The following is a 25024-nucleotide window of genomic DNA, read 5'->3' as shown; positions in this document are numbered from 1 at the left end:
CAAGCAAATAATAACAATAACAAATAAAAAAATCCATTCCTTTAATAACTGGCATAATCATAAAAACAAAGGACACTGTTTAACCCAATTAATCCAACACTGGTGTCCAAATATGGACTGCATATTTTCCTAAAGTACGATTTTAGTCTCCAATTATACTTTTACATAAAATAATAAACAGGGATCCTTGGTAATGACAAAAAAATGTTTTGGAAGAGTATGAGAAAAACTTTCTTAAGTATATGCATTTTTATACATGGTATTTTGTGAAATTGTTTTTCATTGTGCACTGGAGGTCTTTTTACCTTTCAAAGAAATTTAATTTTCTTTTAAATTTTTTAGGCATATGACATAGATGTGGATTAATACCATAATACTCATAAACTTTAGATCCTGTTATTCCACCAGTGATCAACAATTGGAAACACTTTAATGTTGGGGTTTTTTTTGGGGGGAGGGCTATTGGGGTTAAGTGACTTGCCCAAGATCACACGGCTAGTTTGTGTGTGTGTGTGTGTGTGTGTGTGTGTGTGTGTGTGTGTGTGTGTGTTAAGGGTCTGAGGCCAGATTTGAACTCAGGTCCTCCTGACTCCAAAGCCGGTGCTCTCCTCACTGCACCACCTAGCCACCCCTCACTTTAATGTTTACAAAGCACTATACACACATACACAAAGAAAATCTCGATCTTCATGAATAATACTTTGAATGTTACAGTCATTCTGATCCTTATTTTAGAGATAAAGAATATGAGGTTGGGATATTAAGTGACCAGCTCAAGGTAAGGCACTGTGTTAAATGATAGAATATATTCACAAGCAACAAGAACAGTCAAGGAGTTTAAATTGTAATAGAGGTAGAAAACATATAAAAAAGGAACTGAAAGGGAGGAGAGCTGGGAAGAAGAATATAGCTGGTATGTCTGAAGTAGCATTTGAACCTAGGTCTTTCTGATTCTCAATCCAGCACTCTACTATAGCATACTTTCAACCAATTTAACTCTGTTCATCTAATCTACATTTCTCTTCTAGTATCCTTACATATAAGATTAAGGTTGTCCAACACACTGATAATTTAAAGGGATGGAAAAACAAAAATTAAAGCATTCCTGTCCTCAAGTAACTTGAAAGCATCTGCCAGTTCCAGTTAAAATGGACACTTAGAGGAATCCAGTTATTCCACATATACTTCTGCAAAGATCCATAAAAGGCAGTGGATCAAAAAAAAACCCAACAAGCTTAGAGAGAAATAGTAAGAATGTGAGTGTGTGTGTGTGTACCTAAGTGTTCTGAAGGGAGGAAATCGGAGGGGCAATGAAAACCTTAGAACTGAAGTGCCCATCAGAAATTATACACCAAAACCCCCTCCCAGTTGCAACCTGCTAGAAGGGAACCCCTACCAGGGTCCCTGGAAACCACCTAATAGGCCACAATAGTCAAGGAACTTTTCACCTGTGTTGCTAGAAACATACCCCAGATTCAGGTCTGTTTATGTTTGTAACCAGGGCTTTGCTAGGTAATCAAGGCTTCACTAGAAACAGCATTATACCCCCTTGGAACCACATTTTGTTGATTAGCAACACCTTATTCTACAAAAATGCATCTTTCAGGAGATTCGATGCTTGTCTTCCCTACTGGGGAGGCAGTCACCGTTATTAATAAACAATCCCATCAAATTATAATTGGCTTTGCTGTCACGTCCATTTCATTTGTCCATTTCAGAACAGAAGGTGGACAACTTTACACAAATGGCAGGCTTTCCTGAAGATTTAAATGGAGCAACTAAAACTCAGTGTTTCCAGAAACAAGAAATATTTAAACAAAATCAAAAGACTAAAGATATTTTTCTTCAGAAAAGTACTTTTCCATGAAAAACAAAAACAAAAAAAAAACCTCACCAGCTTTTTTTTGGAATAACAACAGATGACATTCATATAGATTTAAGGTTTGCAAAGTTATCTTTCATACATTATTCTCACTTGATTCTCACATTAGCCCAAGGACAGATAACATCAACCATATTCTATGAATGAGGCAGCATGTACAGTGGTTAGAGACCTGATCTCAAAGACAGAAAGATCTGAGTTCCAGGCCCTTCTCTGAGAAATAATAGGTGTATTATCTTCAGGCAAGTCACTTAATCTCTAAGTGACATAGACAACTCTCTAAATTGCCAAGAAGATACCAACTCTCATTGGTAGGAGTATCTCCACCTGGGAAAAATCCCTATACTAATGAAAACACAGACCTATTCTACAGATTATGCAACTGTGGCTCAAAGAAGGCTACGGCAGCATAACACAAACCAAGGTCTCTCCCAACTCTAAGCACAACTCATTCACTCTTCCCTTTCTAAATATGTACAAACCAAGCCTTTCATAATCTTTTTAGAGTCAAAAGAAGGCAGCCCTGGAAAGAGACACAGAACAGAGTCTATCCATCCTCTTTGTTAATTCCTTTGGCTCTGCCTTAATTAGGAATTTAGTCTAAGACTTTATTTTTTAAAATTGTTGCCGATGATTAAGTTTTTGTTTTGCTTTTTTAAAATTTAAATCATCAGTTTGATGAAGAAATTGTAAAATGATTTATCCATTCTAGACAGCATTTTGAAACTACACAAGAAAAAGTGACTCAATTGTCCATATCTTTCAACCTCGCAAGTCTACAACTTGGCATATACTTCAAGGAAATGAAAGTAAGAAAATAGTAATACCGTGTTTCCCCGATAATAAGACACTGTCTTATTAATTTTTTTGGACAGAAAAACACCAGAGGGCTTATTTTCAGGGGAGGGCTTATTTTAATGAACATTGACAGCAATTTTAATAAACAGGTAAATGTGAACAAAAAAATGTTCCTTTATTCAATAAAGAACAGGATGACGCGCTCACTGCTGCAGCTCTGATTGGATGCAGCTCGGAGAGCAGCATGCGTTTGGGGGGGGGGGGAACGGTGCATACAGAGGGTACCGTAATGTAGCTTGTAGCGCAGGGGTTCACCTTCACTACAGTAGCAATCTCAATAGGGCTTATTTTCTGGGGAGGGCTTATTTTAGAGGAATCTTACACAGTAAGGGGAGGGCTTATTTTCGGGATAGGTCTTATTATTGGGGAAACACGGTAGCTAGCAGTTAGATAGTGCTTTAAGATTCACAAAGTGCTTCACTAAAATGTTATCTTAATGAATCCTCAGAACATCTTATAAAGTAGGTGTAATCATCACCAATTTACAGATGAAGAAATACAGTTGAGGCTAAGAGAGGTTAAATGATTCACCCATAGGTCACACATCTAGCAAATGTCTAAAACAGGATTTGAACTCAGTTTTTCTTGGCTTCAAATCCAATATTCTATTCCTTGTACCAACTAGATGTTCTAACATATATTTGTATTCATACCTGCATTCTTCATAGAGTGGGTGCCCACAGAATAGGAAAGAGCTGAACAAATTATGGTTATGTGCATGCATTAAAATAGTACTGTGCACCAAGAAACTGAAAATTAAGGAATCTAGAGAAATATAGGACAATTTATATCAATACAGAGCAAAATGAAAACCAAGAGAATATATGCACAATGATATAACAACGAAAATGAAAAGGTAACAAACAGAAAATCAAATTCTAAATAAAATGAAAAAACCAATGAAAGTCCTGGAGAACAGATAATGAAAAAACATATCTCCCTACTGAAAAGCAAGACAGGGAACGCCTACTAGGAAAGAACATGTATATATAATGGGTACTTAGCACTTAGTAATTTATCAAGCCTCTGTTAAAGAAAAAGAAGGTATGAACTCCTGTCTCCTGTTACTGACCTAACAAGAAGAGGGTGAACAGGGAGGGGCAATGCTGTATATAAGGAAAAGCCCCAGAGAAGGAGAGTTAGATCTTAGAGCAAGCTTCGTGAAGGCAGAAGCTGCTGCCGCCAGGGAGACTGAAGAGGAAACACCCCCCCCAGGCTGGAGAGAATGATTTTTATTTGGAGAACCTGGATAAAGTGATTTTGATTTTGGGAACCAGCTGAAACTTCTGATGAGTCCGAGGGCCGGAGCTACTGAGGATTTCCGAGAGCCAGTCAGAGCTGCTGAGGATTTCTGAGGGCCAGCAGGAGCTAAGGGCCATCCAGACCTGCTGAGAAGTTGCTGGGGACTTCCAAGGGCCAGCCAGAGCTGCAGAAGACTGAGGAAGCATGATTATGATGCTGGTACATTGTGTGAACCTGTTGATGGCTTTGTTAAGCCTCATCTTCCCAGGAACAGAGACTGTGCAGGATTTGGGATGGACTGGACACTAGAGCTCCAACGTGGAGCAGGAACTGCAGGGAGAGATCGACAAGGAACTGGGAGCTGTCTGCCTTTGAACCAAGGTGACAGTTTGGTGAACCCAGGTAGAAGCTGGGACCATGGAAGGGGATCCTGGGAATTACTCGGATACTGTGTACTAACTGAGAAATTATAATTTACTTGTGACCTAGGGATGGACGGTCTATATATTTTCTGATGACTGAATAGTGAATGATGAAGGATGACTGAATGATCGATTGACTAAATGATTATACTTAGTGATTAATGACTGAATAAGTGACTGATTTGTAACTTAGTATACCCCATGAGTGGAGAACTTTTGACTATTGTACTTTGTGTCCCTTAAGAAGGCAAACCTCCTTAAGGATGACTGAATGCTTGAATGCTTAAGTTACTAAATGATTGTTCTTTGTTGAAAACTTTGTGACCACTGTGGTGAAAACTATGTGGCCATCTTAGTAATAAGTTGTTTGAATGTTGTATTTTGATTTTCTGTGATAAGTTGTAACATTATGAATGCTGTACCTTGATTTACTGTGAATGTTTTGCTCTGATTTGTTATGGAATAAATAGAGGGTTCATTATACTGTGTAATCAGAACCTTAAAAGCTGTTCACAGTAGCATTCTTCTGCAAAGCTGCTTGTGCTTGGCTTTAACATCAACTAGAATTGCTAGAATTTCTTTTTTCAAGTTAAATGATTTTAAAAACCAAATGAAAACCACTGAAGAAAGAGATGAAACAATTAACGGTTTAAACAAGAGGTACAAAAACTTGCCCAAGAAAATAATTCCTGAAAAATTATAATGACCAAATAGAAACTAGAGAACCCAAGAAATATTCGAAAAGATGAGGTGTTCTCATAGCAAAAATGATTTGACCTGGAAAAGAGATCAAAGAGAGATAATTTAAGAATCTGTGGACTAGGGAACAGATCCAAGATAATGGAATGGTAAGAAGCAATGTGGTGAGATCCCATCCAGAAACTCCTCCAAAAAGATCTAGAAAATACAACAGACCAAAACCTAATGAAGAAATGAAGAAAAAACCAGAGTGATTCATTAGTCCAGACCAACATGAGTTTAAGGAGATAGACAAGAAGGACTGTAGAACAACTTGAATGGGGTAAGGTCAGAAGCATTGCAGCACCCAGGGGAAATCTGTACACTAGAGCAAAAGGTCAGTCTGTAAAGCCAAGCACAAGCTGCTTTCCAGAGGACTGCTGCTGTGAACAGCTTTCAAAGTTCTCATTACACAATATAGTGAACTCTCTATTCAGTTACAAATTAAGGCAAAACATTCACAGAAAATCAAAGTACAGCATTCACAATGTTAATAATATAACAACTTATCACTAAAATGGCCACATAGTTTTAAACAAAGATAACATTCATTTAGTAAGTCCTTAATTCAATCATCCTTAAGGAGTCTCCTTAATTGACACAAGTACAAAAAGTCAAAGTCCTCTACTCCTAGTTCATACTGTCTTAATCTTTTCAATCAAAAGTCCTCTTTCTTCTTAATTGGAGAAGTCCTTAACTCAATCATCTAAATACAAAGCTCAGAGTTTCCACCCCTAGGCCACAGTAAGTCATGATTTTCTCAGTTTGCATTAAATACCCAAGGAGAAGTCTTCTCAACTTGACTTGAAGCAGGCTTTTAGCTTCCATGGTTCCAGTTCCTGCCCAATTCTATCCAACTGCCACCTGGGTTCAAAGGCAGACAGCTCTCAGTTCCTTGTCCAGCTCCTTGTGCAGTTCCTGTTCCATATCGAAGCTCACAGTGTATAGTCCACCTCAAGTCCTCCACAGCTTCTGTTCCTGGGAAGACAAAGCTTAACAAAGCCACAATAACATTCATTCACAATTCACTTTCTGCCTGTGAAATCAACCTAGACCCAACAAGGTCTGAAGAATCAACACAAATCATCAGTATAGTCCCTGGACCTCTGAAGTCATCAGCAAGACCTTCCTCCAGGATTTCTGTAAACATACAACAAGAAAATCCTCTTTCAGGGCTTCTGAACCAGCAGCAAGGTCCCAGGGCTTATAACAACAGCATCGTCCTCTATTAGCAGACAAATCTGACAAGGTAACATCAAAACAGATAGACAAAGTACCAACACCACAGCCATGCCTCCTCCCAGTTCGCCTGTCTTCTCATTTCTCAGTTCAGTCCTCAGTTCTCATCTCTCTCTCCAGCAGTAGCAGCCCAGTCTCCAGATGCTCGCTCCCAGAAGTTCTGGCCTCTCTCAGCTTGGGCTTTTCCTTATATATGGTATTAGCTCCTCCCAGTTCTGCCCCTTCCTGTTACATCAACAAGTCCACCCCACTGGGGGATTCCCAAGTTCTGGGTCTTAATACTTGACATAATCATGAACTTGGAACAAGGTGCTAAGTACCTGTTTGATTGCAAATACAAGAGGCAGGGAAGATCTTCAAATTCCCATTACCATTACAAGGTCTCAGAACCATACCAGCGTCCACTAAACACAAGTGTGAATTTGTAGCTTTGTCCCTCACTACCAAGTTCTGGGTCACACAGATTCTGGGCAGACCTAAACAAGGGTGGCAAGTAGGGAGAAAGAAATAAGAAAGCAGGAAGCTCAGAAGTCAGCAGTAGCAGCAGGGGCTCTCACATTCAGCAGTTAGCCCAGGCTGCAGCTGAGGAATAACCAAGACAAGACTACCAGACTAAAGAGGAATGTGTAGTTTTGTCAACTATGAACCAACAGAGCTTTCCCACTGGCTAACAGGGGCCGAGTTCAGCAATATTCTACTGTTGCTCAGATCCAAACCCAAATGAGAAATCAGCAGAGATGAGACCAAAGGCTAGGTGGGTGGGGTCAGATTTTCCCCTAGTTCAGCTCACTTTGGAAACACTAAAAGCTTACAGGTCTCACAGTCTGTCTCTTTAGGCTTAGAACAATGTACAACACTCAATATACCAAGAAAATAGCAATAGGACCAGCCCAGACTTTCCCTGCAAAAGTGTGGCAGCAGAGTCAAACCCAAACATCAAGTCCAAAATCAAGAAGAAGCCCCAGAATAAGTTCTACCATAATTAGTTTTTACTGGTGGCAGGGACACTCAAGACATAAATGCTAAAGAAAATGCCTCCAAAACATCTATCTACAAGCAAAAGCCTCAGAGATGGCAGAGCAACAGGAAATAACTATAAAATATATAGCAGTTCAACCTATCGATATCAAGATACACATAAGAACTATATCCGTGATTCATCACAAGTGAGTATTTCCCACCTCATGACAGAGAGATGATGGACTAATATTTAGACTAAGAAACATTTATGACATGGTCAATATAAAATTTTGTTTTGCTTAACTATACTTCTAAGATATAAGAGTTCTTTCTTCCTTTCTTTCTAATGAGTAGGTGAGAGGAAGAAAAAAAGAAAATATTTCATCATTGGAAAAAAAAATTTGCAAGTATTTTTTTTAAAAGATAGGTGCCATTCTTTGAGAGAAAAGCACTATATAATTTTCAAAAGCACTATATAATTTTCCAAATGCAATTTAGCCCACTTGCCTCATGATCAATTCTGGGCTCAGTTCATTGCTAGTTGGAAGGACTAGCTCAGTGGACTGCACTGAGTCTGGATATCTGGAACTCTCCTTTTTTTGTGGATCTCATAGTTCTGCAATGTTATGGGATTTGAAGCAAATAATATTGCAAAATACACTACTAGAAGTAACAAAAGAAGCCAATATTTTATTAACTATAAAAAAGCATTTGATTCACTGAAGCCAAAGAACATCTTCCTCTCCTCATGAGGTATAACGTAAGGCCAAACTCTCACTAGATTTCTAGAAAACTCTAACAAAAGAACTTTGCTTGACAATTCTTTAATTACCATCAAGAGACATGTGAAACTGAAATACAGGCTCCCCACTATCAGACAAGATGCTCTTGTTTGTGAATGTCCTGCACATAGTAACAGTCTTGAACAATGTTCACATTCTTATTTAATTTAACTGAGTTTCTGTCTCTATCTCCTGGTCTTAGTCCCTCAAGATCACCTTCTCATGCTGTATTTCCAATCTCCTTTTCATACATCACCTACCAAGCAAGTAAGTTGTCAGTTAGGCTATTTATAATCCTATATATATATAGCACGATGTCCCAGCAAAAACAAATCACACATATAACTCCACTACCTTTTGCTTCAGAATAGGACCAAACAGTCTCAGAGTAAAAATTAGCACTCAAAGGTACTTGGGCTCATTTTTTTAATGTGAGAGGATCAAGAATGGGTCCATCCCTGAAGTTAATTGTGCATTTAAACCAAAGTACACTCAAGCATGTTCTCAAAGTCACTTTTCACCTAGCACAAATCTAGATTTACAGATAGATATAAGATAAGATAAAGTGTGTTTTTAACTTCTAACTGGTTTCCTACATAATTAACAGGGGGATGGAAAGGAAGAAAACCTAGAATAATTTGGTAAGCAAAGTAAAAATGTTAAGAATATTTACATTTAAAACCAACATGTTTAAACTTCTATTGAACTAAGACTTTTTTGAAACAAGGACTAATCTCAAGTTATTCAATTTTTAATCAAGTCACTTAAATTTTGAACTTTAGTTCCCTCATTTATAAATTGATGTGAATAACATATACACAATCTACTTAAAGCTGTGATAAAAGAAAATGTCCTATAAATTATAAAGGACTCTATAAAATGTGAACTATAATAAACTCTTATAAATTCCTAAAGAGTTGTATTTATGTTATGAAATTTTTAAACCTCTGAACTTTTCACTTTCTAAAATGTTCATCAAAAAGTCCAAATCTAGAAAATAATATCCAGACAAGATACTAAAATTCTAGTGGTCAAGTAAATTCTCTAAAGTTCATCAAGTTATTAAATTCAAAATAATTTAGATGTCATCAAAATGGAATACTGATAAAAGTTTTTCTGGAAAATACTGAAGTCCAACTACTATCACTGGCTACAAGGGAAAGAATAACTTGGATATGCCCTTCCCCCATGAGCATCATTAACTCATATGAATGAAAGCTCAAAAATTAAACAGGAGCTCTATCTACATTACTGATCCCTTGTCATCATTTTAAAAGATTCTATCAAAGTTTCTGCTGTAAGGACCTAAGTAATAAGACATGAATAAATAAAAATCCAATTGTCTGAACATAAAGTAATAGCTTGTGTTACCAGATGAAGAGTCAATTTACACAAAGCTAATAAGGACTATAGTTTGTTCAAGGGTAATAATATAATGTAAATAAGCATTACAAGTTTTTTAAGATTAAGGTCCAGCATTTTAGAATTTAAATTCAGTTCATTACCGGGAAAAAGATCCCCCTCTCCCTCAAATACAGATAAACTACTAATTAAAAGGATATTCCTTCTAAATTCTAAAATTTAAGCTTCATGACTGAATTGTTAACTTCATCAACTATTCATTTCACTAAAATGTCAAGTTTTTAAAAACAGTCATTCTTCAACAGGAAATAAATTCCAAGAGTTGCTTCTAGCACCTATTATGATACATAAAGCATGTACTCTGTAAGTGCTTGTTACTAAGTAAAAAAGCTGTAGTTAAATTTATTTCATATATAAGTATACTTCACAATTTCTTTAAAAAATTTGAAAAAGTCTGAATAGTCACTATACAGCGACTCCAAGCAACTTTTTTGGAAGGCAAACCTCTATTTAGAACAGAAGCAATTCAGTCACTAATGCAAGAGGCATTCAGGTGATTCAGTGAATACAGAATATTGGACCTGGGAGTCAGGAAGACTCAAATGCAGCCTCAGATACTGAGCTACACAAGGCACTTAACATCTAATCAGCCTCAGTTTCATCTATTCTATAATATAGGGATAATAATAATAGCTACTATCTCATATAGAGTTATTGTGAGGATCAAATAAGAATACATGGCAAGGTGCTTTGTAAATCTTAAAGGACTATTTAAATGTTAGTTACTAATAATACTACATTTATCAAATAATTTTCTATTAAAAAACTTGCTAAAAAGTTTTTAAACTGAAATGCCCCATGACTCTCCACTGTATTTATAAAAATTCAAGATTTCTAAATTTATTAAGGAACCATATTAAGACAAATTTAATTGAAAATTAAATAAATTTATAGATATAATGACACTAAATATTTTTCTGATCAAATGGCAAAATCCTCCTGTTTTCTTGCAGACAAATAATATGATTTGGATGAAATTCTTAAGTGTCTCATAAGGAATCTGGTCAAACAGATAAGGAAAAAAGACTCCCCAAAATGGAGTAACATAAGCTTTACAGATGAAGAAAAAGTTTGACCCGAAAAATGTGGGCAAGAGTTTACCGAATTTAATCAATTAATAAACAAGCATTTATTAAGGGCCAAATACGAACCAGAACACTGAGCATGTGTTACGAATAGAGAGAACATACGATTTAGAAATATTTACACCCAAAATGCTTTACCTTGCACCATTGTTCCTAACTACTTCAACAATTTCTCCAACAAAGTATCGATCCTTGACATAAATGAAGAGATCATCACAAATTTCATGCAGTCTTGAACGATGGGTAAGGGTAGTCAAGTATAAAACTGGAATTACTAGTGGTTCTGGAAAACTTTGAAGATTCTGTCTTGCTTTTTTCTCTGATTCAAGGGCCTCCTGATAAGTGAGTCCAGGTTTGCCAGTCACAGCACAGCTCCACACAAGACTATTACATAGGATAGTTCGTTCAAAAAAATCACTGCAATTTAAAAAAAAAAAGAAAGAAATTACCCAGAATTCCATGAACAGATTCATTTTAATAATACACATCATGCTACCTCTAGGGCAAAAGTATTTAGAGACAGATGAGTCTAAACTTAAACAATTCAGCCCCCCCCCCCCCCCCCCGCCAAATCTGCAGTTTATATCTACAATAAATCCAACTATTTATAATCAGAACTCAATCATATGTGCTATAACATTATAAATCACAAATTAAAGAAAATTGAGATCCTCTAGGAGTCTAGCCTTGGAGATAACAAGTCAGAAAGAAATAAGTGAATAAGTATGTATGGAGCATCTATTATATACTAGACACTGTGCCAGAAAATGGTACTAACTCTCTTCTCAAGGAGCTTACATTCTAACAGGAGGAAGACAATACAGAAAGAGAGTGATAACCAAAGAATGCAGTTTTGGTCTGAGGACTGTTCCTAAGTGGCAATTATCACATCCCTCCAGGAGCAAAGATCTGATTTTATTACTATTATTTAGGGCAAGAAAACGAGGCTAGAGAGGAAGGCACAGATTGAGGGTTAATTAACATATTGAGATGCCCAGGGTAAATGACATCTGAAACATCATTAGTCACAAGTGGGTTAGGTAAGTTTTCACTTACTCAATTCATTCACCAACCAGGACCAATCAGCCCCAAGTTATCAAGTTTCAAAATTGAGTGGACTAACACACCTATGGAGGAAAAAGAGGTGTGATCCAGGTATATAGCAAGAGGGACAGCTACAGAGTAAATATCAAGTCAGATCATATATCAAGTCAAAGGTAGATACCAGAATGGATGAAATATGAAGCATGATGCCTGGGATCTATTCCCTTATCAATCAGGACAGTTCAACCCAATTAGACCTGAATTTTTATTCCCTTATCAATCAGGACAGTTCAACCCAAGAAGACCTGAATTCAAGTCCTGACTTTGATACAAACTGGCTTTATAGGTCCCTGGAGAAATCAATCACCACCCAGAACTCTTGGGGCAAGGCTCAAGGACTCCAAGTTGCTGAGTAGCAGAGGCAGAGTTCCCAACATCAAAGAAATCACAAGTCCTGTTCCCACTCCTTCACCCTCCACAACGCCCCTACCTTCCCCCCAAAAAAGTCAAAATCTAAAATTAAAATCAACGTTGCTTCTTCTTTGAGGCTTACAAGTAACAACTTCTGTTCCAGAAGCTAAAAAGACTTACATTATAAACGTTTACAAATGCTGACAAAACACCTGTTTTCTCATTCCTCCCACTATGCCAATCACAGTACCACTCCACTGAAGACTACTATATGGAACAGTTCACATTCCCCACAGATGGTGCTTCTATTTTCTCTATCTTCTTTACCAAGGAAAATTTCCTAATATAATCTAAAAGAGTTAAAATAGTTTTTAATTCCTGGTAGTAAATGTGCACTGATTATCCCTAGGAATAGTATTCCTTCTAACAGGAAAAGAAAAAACATAGTGAACCAGAAAAGAGGGGGTGGGGGGAAGGGAGAAATAAGCACATAATCCATGCCAGGAACTATGCTAAGCACTTTAAAATAGTATCCTATCTGGTCCTCTCAACAGCCCAGTAAGTGCTTTTATGATCTAAATTTTATAGCTGAAGAAACTGAGGAAAACAGAAGTTAAGTGACTTGTCACTGCTACTACTAAGTATCTGGGGCCATATTTTAAATTTAGGATTTTAAGACTCTAGGTCCAGTGGGCAGCTAGGTGGCACAGTGAATGGAGCTCGGGCCCTGGAGTCAGGAGGACCTGAGTTCAAATACGGCCTCAGACTTAAGTTTAACACACTTTACTAGTTGTGTGACCTCGGACAAGTCACTTAACCCCAAATGCCTTGCCTTCCTCACCCCCCCAAAATAAAGGCTCCAGGTTTAACACTCTATTAAATACACTGTACCACCTAAAGTCCTAAAGTAATTCTTAGGAAATTCCAATGAAGCCAAAGTTTGTGTATTGGGAAACTGGGGGTGGGGGAGCTGCAGCCAATAGGAGAGATAAGAAATAAAAATCAGTGATTGTTTGAAATCTGCATTAAAAATGTAAATAAAAAGGAAAATACTATTTTATAGAGGGCTAGATACAGCAATAAGACAAGAAAAAGAAATTGAGGACATAAGCACAGGCAAAGAAGAAACAAAATTATTGCTTTTTGTTGATAATGACAGGATGGTTTACTTAGAGAACACAGAATCAACTAAAAATTGAAACAACTTCATGGCTGCAAGATACAAAAACTCAAATAAATGATTCTGTATATCACCAATCAAATGCAACAGAAAAGAGAAATTTCATTTAAAATAACTAGAGAAGGTATAAAATAGTTGGAAATCTACCTGCTAAGACACACACAGAAAACTATGTGAATACAACTACGAAATACTCTTTATGGAAATACAGACTTAAATACAGAAATATTAACTGCTCATGGGTAGAGTGAACCAATGTAATTAAAATAACAATACTATTAAATTAGTTTACTTATTCAGTGCCAATCCAATATAACTATCAAAGGATTACTTTACAGAGCTAGAAAAAATAATATAGAAATTCATCTGGAGAAACAAAAGGTCAAGAATTTCAAAGTAAATAATGAAGAAAGCACAGGGGCCTTAGAAGTACCAGATCTCAAGATACACAATTATTACAAAGCAGTACTCATTTAAATGATATGGTACTGCTTAAGAAAGATTTTATCAGTATAACAGGCAAGGTACACAACATACAGAACAAAGAGGTACAATAGCCGCCTAGCATTTGCTAAACCCAAAGACCCTTAAGTTACTAGGGCAAGAATTCGTCACACCTGACACCAACTGCTGGGAAAACTGGCCAGAAGTCTGGCAGAAACTAGAGATCAGCACCTTACCCAGTATAGCAAAATAACCTCCAAATGGACACGACTTAGAAATCAGTGGCATGGTAAACAAATCAGAAGAGGAAAGAAGAAATTACTTTTCAGATAGGTCGGCCCATATCAATGATTCTGGGGGGTGGAGGGGAAAGACAAAAAGGATAATAAAGATATTCCCAGATCACTTTCTCATAACTACAGTGCTCCTCTCCAAGAGCTAATGCATGCTCTGAAGAAGAGACCTATGAATAAGAGGCTCACCTCCCCCTTCATTTTGGGTGGGGCAAAAGTAGTCACACAGGTTAGGATGCATAGATCGGCATTATATACATAGATACATTGCAGTTCAAAAAATAGTAAGCAACAGGGCAGCTAGGTGGCACAGTGAATAGAGCACTGGCCCTGAAGTCAAGAGGACCTGAGTTCAAATAAGGCCTCAGACACTTAACACACTTACTAGCTGTGTGACTTTGGTCAATTCACAACCCCAATTGCCCTCCAAAAAAAAAAAAAATAGTAAGCAAAACTATCTGGTACAAATGAAAAAAAAAAGATGTGGATTCAGTGCAATAGATTTGCTATGCAACATACAGAAGCAAACACAGTAGCATAGTTTTCTATTCATCCAAAAACCCATTACTGAGAGGTGGGGTGGGGGGAGGGGGTGGTGCTCACTATTTGACAGAAACTCCTAGAAAAATAAAATTAGCAGTCTGGTGGAAATTAAGATTTGGATCAATATCTCATACCATACACCAAGACAAGCTCCATATGGATACATGACCTAGCTATAAAGGACCACATCATAAAAAGATTTGAAGAGCAAGGACAAAATTACCTTTCAATCTATGGATGAGGGAAAAATTCATGACTAAAAAGTAGAGGATCACACAAGATTAAAAAGGAAAATTTCAATCCTATAAAGATTTTGCACAAACAGAACTAATGTGGCTAAAATTAGGAGGGAAAAGACAGGGAGAAAATCTTTGGAACAAGTTCCTCTGATAGATGTTTCATATACAAAGTATAAGGAAACAATACAAATTTACAAAATTCTTCCAATAGGAAGTTTCAAAGGAAAAAATCCAAACTATCATCAACCATGTGAAAATGCTCTAAAACAGTATTAGAAAAACACAAATTTAAACAAACTTGAGGCTCCATCTTACACTTATATTCCTCCAGCAAAACTCCTCCTGTCAAAAGAGGAAAACAGCAAATGCTGGAGAAGCTACAAGCAGACACACTATGTGCATTGCTGGTGGACCTGTGTATTGCCCAGCCATCCTCTGACTCGGTATACCACTACTAAAGAAGAACAGAATTTATATGTACAAAAATATCCACAACTGTTCTATTCCTAGTAGTCAAAAACTGGAAACCAAGAGTCTGTCTTCTTATTGGGAAATGGCTAAATAAATTGTGGTATGTGAATATAATAGAATATTACTGTACCATAAGAAATGACAAAATGTAGTTTCAGAGGAACCTAAGATCTTTATGAAACTGATGCAGAGCAGAAGTGAGAACTAGAACACGACAAATGGTAACAACTACATTATAGAATAAAGTAACTTTAAAAGATCAATGCAATAATCTGTATCATGAATCAAAAAAACTGAAGATGAAAAGCAACACTTATCCACCTCCAGTAACATCATAAAAATTAAAAGGCAAGCAGCACACATTTTCAAGCATGGGCAACGTGGGAATGTACTTGCTAAACCATGTATTATTTATGATGAGGATTTTATTTTTTTGTTCACAATGGGGGGAAGGACAATGAGAAGGAAAGGTTATAAATAGTTTAAAAATATGTACTATTGCCTTGGGAGGTGGGAGCTATTATTCCCATTTTACAGTTGAGGAAACTGAGACAAACAGAGGTGAAAGTGATTTGCTCAGGATCACACAATTTTTAAGTATCTGAGCCCTGGATTTGTACTTTGGTCTTCCAGACTTCAGGCTCAGCACCATCAAGCAAAAAATGTGGAGAAAGAAATGATATTTGGTAACTGATTGTGCATATGGGGAAAGGAGATTGAGGAGTTACAATGTGAACTGGCAGTGTTTTTAGAAGAAATAAGTTCAGAATAATGGTAAGTTTCGGAGGAAAGTATATTCCAATCATGACATTATACCACTTTCTGCTTCTACTAATCTTTACCAAATTATCTCTATAATGCATCCCGATCCTTCCCCAGTTCTTGGATTTCTTCATATGAGTATACAGTATTAATATATAATGTGCTAGCTACTACCTACCTGCTTTTTTTCCCCTCCTATTTTCTTTCTTTCTGAATCCATCCAGAACCATATTATGGTCATGTGTTTAATTCTAACAAGTTTCTGATAGCTAAGGTCAAATTTGCTACTTTACATTAGATTCCTAGATGCCTTGCCTGTTATTTATTTGTTTGTTGACCACTGCAGAGATATCTGAAGCCATGGGTTCTCTGAATCATCCTTTAATTTTATTCCCTGTGAATTTTGTGAGCATCACTAATGTGACTACTCTCTATGAATATCCTAGCTTGGTGGAGTTTTACCTAGGCCCTATTTCCTCCTACCTCTTCAATTTTTAAATCCTTTTGATTAGATTCTTGAGACTGGTTCAAACAAATACAGCACACACTAACCTCAATTCTTTTTTTCATTTAATTTTTCAACATATAAATCGGATGAGAAGTACAAATTGCAGAGAAGGTGCCAGGTCCAGCCTAAGTTGCAGATCGGGGGCCTTACCTGGAGCTCTCTGTATCAATGAAATCACAATTTCATTCACTATATCTATGATTATTTGTTACAAAAGATGTTTTTTTAGGAAGAAGCAGGGGCTAGTGAAACTGTCACTGGAGGCAAAAAAGGATACAAGTCTGTAAAAAAAAAATATGAAAGAATTTCAGTTTCCAGGAGCAGCAAGCTATCTAGTCACCAGGATTATCTATCATTAAATACAATGCCTTTTCCTTGGCCGACTAGATTTGTCACATATTTTGACACAGCTGACCACTCTCTCTCCTTGTTTGGATACTATTCAACTATGGTTCTTTTCCTACTTATGCGCCTTGACTGATCTTTCTCAATTTCCCGTGCTGGGTCATGATTTATGTCCAACAAACCCTTATGTGTGGGTATTCTCCAGGGCTCTGTCCTAGGCCCTCCCCCAAACTATTTTCTCTTCTCTCTTTAGTTTCTTCATTTCATTAGTTCCTTTAGATTCAACTATCATTTCTATGCAAATCTACGTATGTAGAATTAATTTCTCTTCTGATCTCCAGAACTGCATCTTAAATTGAATATACCATAGAAATTTAAAACTCGGTAAATCCTAAATTTAAATACATCCAAATTATCTTCTCCCTACCTCACTCCTCCTCTTCCAAAAATTCCCTATGTTTGTTGAGGGCACTGACAATCATTACACTCAAAAGTGTCTTCTATTTTTTACTCTCACCTCACATATCTAAGCAATTGCCAAGTATTGTCAATTCTACTTTCATAACATCTCTCATACCCAACCTATCATCTTTCTCTCCTAGATTACTGCAAGAGTCTCCTAATGGGGGTCCCCTATTCAGTTCTCTCCCTTCTCCATAAACAGGGAGATATTCCTAAAACATAGGCGTGATCATGTCACTCACTTGCTCAAGAAGGTTCAGTGGCTCTTTACTTGCCTCTACAATAAAAAATAAAGTCTTATTTTTTCTAATTAATTTTCTAATTCCCAATATGGGTTCAACCTATTTTTCAGATACACACCACTCCATCTCCACATACTATACATTCTTGCCTAACTATACTATTTGTTCTCATGTCCAAGGTTCCACCTCCCACTGATGCTTCATCAAAAGAGAAGTCAGTCAGTCAATAAGCATTTATTAAGTATCTATTTCATGCCAGGTAGGCAAGGCTGTCCTTCCTGCCCAAAAGGCCCTTCCCTCCTCATCTCTGCCTCTCAGAAACCCTAAACTCTCTCAGAGTCTCCCTTATTTAAAAGTTAAGACTTAGGAATCTGGAAGTCCTGAGTTCAAATTCTGCCTCAGACTCCAATGTATTACCCAGAAGCAAGGCACAAAACTGTCACAGCATCAGTGTCCTCATTTAAAAACTGAAAATAATAGCTCCTATCTCACAGGATAGTTCCAATAATTAAATAAGATAAAATATGTGAAGTGATTTGAAAACCTTAGCCATATAAATCCTAGCTACTGACTCAAAGTTCAGCCTCAGGGTAACCTCATAAAAGAGGCCAGTACCAATTAATTACTCCAAACTCATTTCTGCCTATCACCACCAAAAGCAACAAATACCCTTGGCAGTTATTTCATAATTTGTATCCTACCACTAGGAGATAACAACCTTAAGGGCAAGCACTATTTTAAGTCCCCATCACCTAGCACACATTAGGTACTTTAACAAATTATTAAACTTGAACAGAATTCTCTCTACAACATCCCCCAACAAGTAGTTACCCAGCCTTCACTTGAAGATAACTGAGAAGTTTCCTACATAATGCAGGAAGGTTGAACTAAATTGTTATCAATAAGAGAGGCTGTATCCTCTCCAATACAACAATAATTCATTCAGATTGCCCTGAATATTGCCTTTTCAAGCATTCAGACCTTTCATCTGAACTTTATAATTCTCCTTCCCCCCCTAAAAAGAAAGGTTATGGAGGGGTGCTAAACCAGTTAGTATGAACAAGGTTAAAGAGGGATACAATTAACCCATTTAAGAGAAGTATTTAAAAGCATCTATTTGCATACAATTAATGTTCAACAGGTTCAAGAGAGGAGTCTCCTACATATATTAAAGCAGGTCTAACAGGAGTTAGCAATTATTTCAGCAGCATACACTTCAAAGAAATTAAATAGAGGGTTGAACCAGATGATCTAAAAAAGTACCGCCCAATTTATGACAGCACTTGTAATTTTTTTTAAGTGAACCTCTGATTTCATCTGTTTTAAGGAACTTACACATAGCTGCAGTTTCTCCATGCCGTGACTCAAAGATAAGTATGCTTTTTGAAAAACATGTAAAATTTTGAGTAGTCGTCCTGATAGAGTGGGTTCTGGCTACACAGTAAGTAAATACCAGGTCATGCGAGCATATGAAAAGAAATCTCAGATGCTACTAGTTCAACTCTTATCATTTTGCAAAAGAGGAAACTAAGGTTCAAGGAGGTTAAATGATTTGCTTGAGGGCACAATAGTGGTGACAAAATCGGAATTGGAATCCCAGGTCCTCTAACTTCTGAACCTGTGTTCTTCCTATACTACGCTGCCACCAAATATAATGACATAGATATTTAAAATACCATTATGTACAATTAGTCACTTAATTTTTCCTCTTAGAGATAGGAAATGGACCTCTAATATCATTAGTAGGGAGTCCCTCTACCAATGCAGACCTGTACTTTCTCTGTAACTCAGTTGAGAGAGAGCTGCCTGAGAGAGAAGTGACTTACCCTTGCTTAAGATGTCACACTACCATTATGTGTCAGAGGCTAGACCTGGGTAGTCTTGATTTCAGTATAGCTTTCTATCCACTAAACCATAGCTGCCCCTCTCTTTTAAAAAAAGAAACCTTAATTCAACTTTCAATAAATTCTCTCTCTTTTAAAAAAAGAAACCTTAATTCAACTTTCAATAAATTCTAAAATCCCTTAACTTATGTCAACAAGCCTCATTTCAATATAAACAAACCACTGAACCTAAGAGTGAAAATACATAAGTTTTCTTTTGATAGTTCCTCCAAATATGTGCAAAAACTAAGATTATGTGGAACTTATTTTTGATAACATTGTGTGCATTTGTAAAAACAAAACAAAACTTTCTCTTTAAGAAAAGCAAAAACAAGGTGAAGAGGCAGGGAAAAAATGTTGAATTTGGAGTAAGATGAATTTAGGTTCACACCTCTGGCTATGACACTTCCAAGATGTATGACCATGAGAGCAAGTCATTCTTTCAGGGTCTGTTTCCTGACATTTGTAAAATGAGGGGGGGAGGGGGAGGGGGGGCATATTTCAGTAAGCATCCCTAACCAATTTAAATTCTATAGATCATATTGATATGAAAAAGTATGCAAAAATCTAGAGGTAGACTAGTAGTAGTTAGAACTAGGTTCAATTAAAAACAAAAAATCAACAAATACTCATTAAATAACTACTTTTGTGTCATATGTTGTGCTAGCTGACAGATATACAAGCAAAAACAACTTAATTCTTCCTCAAAGGAGTTTGTTTCAGTGGAGATTATAAGCATGTGCCCGTGTGCTTATTATCTCCTCCATTCGGACATAAACTTCTTATGCACAGAAATTAATTCTATGCAAATATTATATACATATGTGCCTAAGTATAATAAAAATATAAATTGAATAAAAACAAATATATATATACATATATTAAGTAAATATGTGGTAGTTTGGGAGAAAAGGCACCAGGCAAGTTGAAGGGGAGAGGGTATTAGGAAAGGCTTCAAGCATAAGGTAGTGACTGAGCTACATCTAAGAGAAAAAAGAAGTCTTACAAGGCAGAGTCTTATAAGGCAGAGCTGAGGGGAGTACATTCCATGCTTTTGGGATAGAAACAAGAGTGTTTAATGTGAGGAAGTGGGAGAAGGACAGTTTGGTTAGTTAGATCATCGAATCTAAGACAGTAAATGTCCAATGAGACTAGAAAAATAAAAGTTGGGATCACATTGTAGAGGATCTTATAAATGAAACACAGCTCTTTAATTTGATCCTAGAGGCAATAGGAAGCCACTGAAGTTGACTGAGGAAAGTTAAATGGTCAGATCTATGGTTAAAGAAAATTACTTTAGTAGTAAAATGTATGAATGGATTAGAGTGGGCAGGAAATGAGGCTTGGAGGCCCATCTTGCTTTTAGAAAAACCTCTGACACTATCTTCTGCCTTTTCTGATTTTCCCCTAACCTCCAAACTAGTTTTTATATATTTGTATTTATTCACTTTATATTTATGCTTGATATATTTTTATAAGTACCTGTTGCCCATTAGAAGATAAATTCACTGAAAGCTGGGATTGTTCCATTATTTATATTTGCTTTCCTAGAACAATGCCTGGCATATGGAAGGAACACGACAAATAATTACTGATTTACTGATAGGAGGTTGCATCAGTAATCTAGGTGAGAGGTGATAAAAGGCCTGAACTGATAAATGTAGATTTATACAAGGAGAGAAATGGTGGGATAAGAGAAATGACTTCTGAAGGTAGAAATGTTGCAATATTTGGCAACTGATTAGATATACCCAGTGAGAGTGAATGAGAATAATGCCTAGGTTTCAAAAGTGGGAGACCAGAAAGTTGGTGGGTAGCAGGAAGAGCTTACTTCTGATACACACTGGCTCTTTGACTGGCAAGTCACTTAAAACTCTTGGTATTTTAGGTAACCTTAAAAATTATAAATTGTTGAGAACATGCCCATCTACATAGAAAGAGGGAATTTGCTCACCATTATCACTGGTCCCATCTCTATTTCTAGTTAAAAAAAAAAAAACTTAAAAATTGTTTCCCATTTTAAGCTCACACAAGATGTTTTAAATTAACATCCAACAAAATCATCGACACTGTTCTGTACAATACTCTACAGTGTAGTCTATTACAAATATTAACTGATTATAGCTGTATCTGCCTAAATGCATACCAAACATGTCTCCAGATCCAGTATTTCTCTTAATTGTTCTAGCCTTTGATAACCAGAAAACACTAGTTCAAAGGAAAAATGGCTTTGCGCGGTTTTTTTTAAATGTTTAAGGAAGTTTTTAGAAATCAGTATCCTTGAATGTTTCCATATTTTTACCTCAAAATGTATTCTTCTAAAAATAAAGTCTCTTTTCATCTTACAAGAAAAAGTGGTATAAAAAGTCGTAATATCTTATAAGAACAGTAAAGTATTCCCAAATACTGGGCACATGTTCTTTAAAAGCCTAACTAATCAAGATTAAGTCCAAAACTTAATTTCATGTCTTAATAAATTTGTCTATAAAAATGTCTTAATAATTTTGCAATATCCTTTGCAACAATTAAAAGAAAAGGAAATGGAAATGACATTTGCCGCCAAAGGAAAGAACAAGATCTCGATTCAACAAGAAACAAAGAATTACAATTCAAAGACAGTCAAATTACCTAATCTAATTTCACTTCGGAGTTACCAGGCGAAAACCTATTTAATTAACAATAAATTATTTTTGGAGCTCCTTCTTGTTAGTTTACACTAGCACACTTTTTTTTGAGGCCATACATCTTTAATTTTCATTTTCTGTGGGTATGAAAAACAAAAAACTTCCTTACCATAATAAATGCTCAAAGAAAAGGGGTAATCTGGGAGTAATCTAATCCCAATATAATATCCTCAAGGGTATTTATTCTCTTAAACCACTCCCACTTTCACAGCCCCTACTAAATAGGGAAGTCTACTACACTGGATAGTGTCTTTAGACAGACAGACACAGACACACACACACACCCCCTTTAGGAGGAGTGGACAAAGAGAAAAGTGGCTAGATTATTATCAGTAATACGTTCGAAGGGGCTACAGTTTAAAGACTGGTAATTTGAATTAGTGCGGTAAATTTGGCGGTAGAAATGGTTCAAAAGACTTAGCGAGGTTCTTATCAAAACAATAGCGGCTCCACAAGTACCAATAGGAGGCAACTAGAGTCAAATATAATGGCCCCACGGGGGGGGGGTGAGGGGGGGGGATCGGGAGAGGAATGGTTCTTCGCACCCTCATTCATTCTTGCCTAGAAATCTACCCCAATTTATTTCTTAGCCCCAGTTCCTCCGGGCTGGGGGTGGGGGGGAAAGACGGAAACTTACCCAGGCCTACCTGGTTTCTGAAGCCTCCTCAGAGGGCAGCAGTTGGAGGAGGTTCTACCTCTCGGAGCCCGGCAGCGCAGGAGCCCAAACCCCACACACCAGCTGGCCACAAGGACCTGCAACTTTCACTTCCTTCCCTTTCGGGCTCCGGCCCCGCACCCTCAGCTCGCACCCGCCAACCAACCGCACCAACGTCAAATCCTCAACTAAAGCATTCAAAGTAAGGGAGCTCCACCCGCCGCTTCCAGCCTCTGGGGGCGGGATTCCCTCGCCTGGGCCGGGAGACCCACATCCTAAAACTGCCCCCGGGAGAGGGGCAGCCCCGGCCGCGGCCGCCGGGATCCCGGAACTGCCGGCGTCCGGACAGCACAGTTCGCTCCCGACGAGGGAGTGGGTGCGCTGGCAGCGCACAGTCGCGGGGCTCCGGCCCGGAGCTCCTCCCCGCCCCCCAGCGCGCCCTGCCGGCCGCTCGGCGTGGGATTCCCCCACCTCCGCTCCTTTCATACCCCCCTCTTCCCCGATTCTCGAATCAAGGCCAGGGCTGCCCCAGCCGGCTCGGGCAGAGTCTCTGGGACAGCAGCGTGAGCTCCGGAGGAGCCAGTCCCCTTTCCAACGCCCGCCAGAAGCCCAGAGTCGCGAAGCAGCGAGCCAAGACAAAAGGAGCGCTAAGAAGGGTTGAAAAAAACGGAAGAGCCGCGCTAGAAGTGTCCCCAAACTGCCCTCCCCCACCCGACGCCCAGTCCCAGCTCTTACTCATAGTGGCGGAAGATCTCGTTAGTAACTTTACAGTAGAAAACTTCCTCGTCGGGCCGCAGGTCCCCCGGCGGCTTCTGCCTCACAAACGGCTTTCGGTGCAGCAGCGGCATCTCCCCTCGCCCGCGTGCTGGCCCGGACTCTCCGCCGCCCGCGTTCGTCCCACTTCCCTAACAAAATTGAAGGGGAAGGAAAAAAGCCGGTCAGGTCGGGGACGTCCGGCCCTCCGGGACAGGCGGCAGCAGAGGGCGTTGGTAAAACCGTGCGCCCCTTTTGTGTGACTGACGAGCTCCTTCCCACAGCTGCTCGGACTCCGGCAGGGGCCCCAGAGAGTGAATCACTGAGTGAATGAGTGAGCGAGCCGTCCCTTCCGCGGCTCCTCTACTAGCCTCCCTCCCCCACCCCGGCGTCTCCTCCTCCTAAGTCTCCTCCTCCTTCCCCCCCCTTCCTCCTCCTCCTCCTCCTCTTCTTCCCCTCCTCCCCCATCCTCGCTCACAATGGGGCGCTGACGCTCAACCTCAGCCGGCGGTGCGGACACCCACCCCACCCCCAGCCCTGCCTAGCATACAAAGTGCTAAACAGAGGTAGGGTGGATAGGGGGAAGCTACCAGATTCAATTCCTCTCAAGCTTTGTTTCTCCTCCGCACTTTACCACCCCAGCTGACATCAGGCCAACTCTCAGCTACACATTGTCTCCTCTTACCTGCAATAACGAAAAATGCCGCTTCTCTGCCTTCCCAACCACAAAGAAGGGGGAAAGCGAGGTTCCTCTAAAGATCGCTTTATATTCTTCCTCGTTCTCTCCCTTTTCCCTCCCACTTTGCCTCCTACTACTATATATATTTATTTATATAGATAGATATAGTACGTCCCACTGCCACTTGCCCTACTCTTGGCTCCTGGGAAGTTTGTGTCTTGTTTTTTTTATCTACTTTCGGCTCTAAAGGAGGAAGAACTCTGGGGAGGAGCTTGGCACTTCCCTCTTCTACCTTTTTATTGGCTGCTCAGTGACTTTTATAATTTGTCACTGCTACAGGAAGAGATAGAAGAAAAAAAGAGAAGCCTGGGAGAGCTTCATTATTAATGAATGGAGTACCTTGTGAAGTATCAGAAGCATCCTCCATATTTGAGATTATGAGTCTAAAGATCTGGGGAAGATTTTGTTTTCATAAATATATGACTAACAAACTGAAGTCTTCATACTCAAAGTTGCGACCAAAGTGTTACTATACACTGGGGAAAGGGATCCAAACTACTTTTTTTACTTTCATTATAAAAGATAGGAATATAAAAGTAAAGGGAAAATTATTTGGCACTTTAAAAATTAGAATTCCTATTTTTAAAATTTACTTGTGGCAACATGCACCTCTGGAAAAAAAAACAACTGGAGAATAGTACTCTCAGGGAAAATTATTCCGCCACAAAAAGAAATTGCAGCAAGATAATAAAATCATAGATTTTAGGCCTGAAGGGGACTTTCAGGCCATCTGATC

The 25024-nt window shown here is 38.3% G+C and overlaps 1 protein-coding gene across 3 annotated transcripts in view; it reads right to left on the bottom strand.

Moving 5' to 3' along the window:
- The window catches only part of BAZ1A (bromodomain adjacent to zinc finger domain 1A), a 122453-nt gene extending 97961 nt beyond the window's left edge, over window positions 1-24492 (bottom strand). The window contains exons 1-3 of one of the 3 annotated variants that reach the window (XM_069082206.1): window positions 24235-24492; window positions 23532-23701; window positions 10769-11047 (exon numbers count right to left, since the gene is read on the bottom strand). In XM_069082206.1, the coding sequence (XP_068938307.1) occupies window positions 10769-11047; window positions 23532-23644 (392 nt within the window). In that variant the 5' untranslated portion in view covers window positions 23645-23701; window positions 24235-24492. Of the gene's footprint in view, window positions 1-10768; window positions 11048-23531; window positions 23961-24234 lie in introns of those variants that run through there. The other 2 variants (XM_069082207.1, XM_069082205.1) reach the window with 2 other exon arrangements.
- Window positions 24493-25024: the final 532 nt, after the last annotated feature.

The sequence above is a fragment of the Petaurus breviceps genome, unplaced genomic scaffold (genome assembly GCF_028583685.1).
Source record: "Petaurus breviceps papuanus isolate PSGF00001 unplaced genomic scaffold, PetGlider_PUasm1.0 164, whole genome shotgun sequence".
NCBI lineage: Eukaryota > Metazoa > Chordata > Mammalia > Diprotodontia > Petauridae > Petaurus > Petaurus breviceps.
The sequence above is the reverse complement of the archived record's forward strand: the minus strand, read 5'-3'. Positions and strand labels throughout refer to the sequence as shown.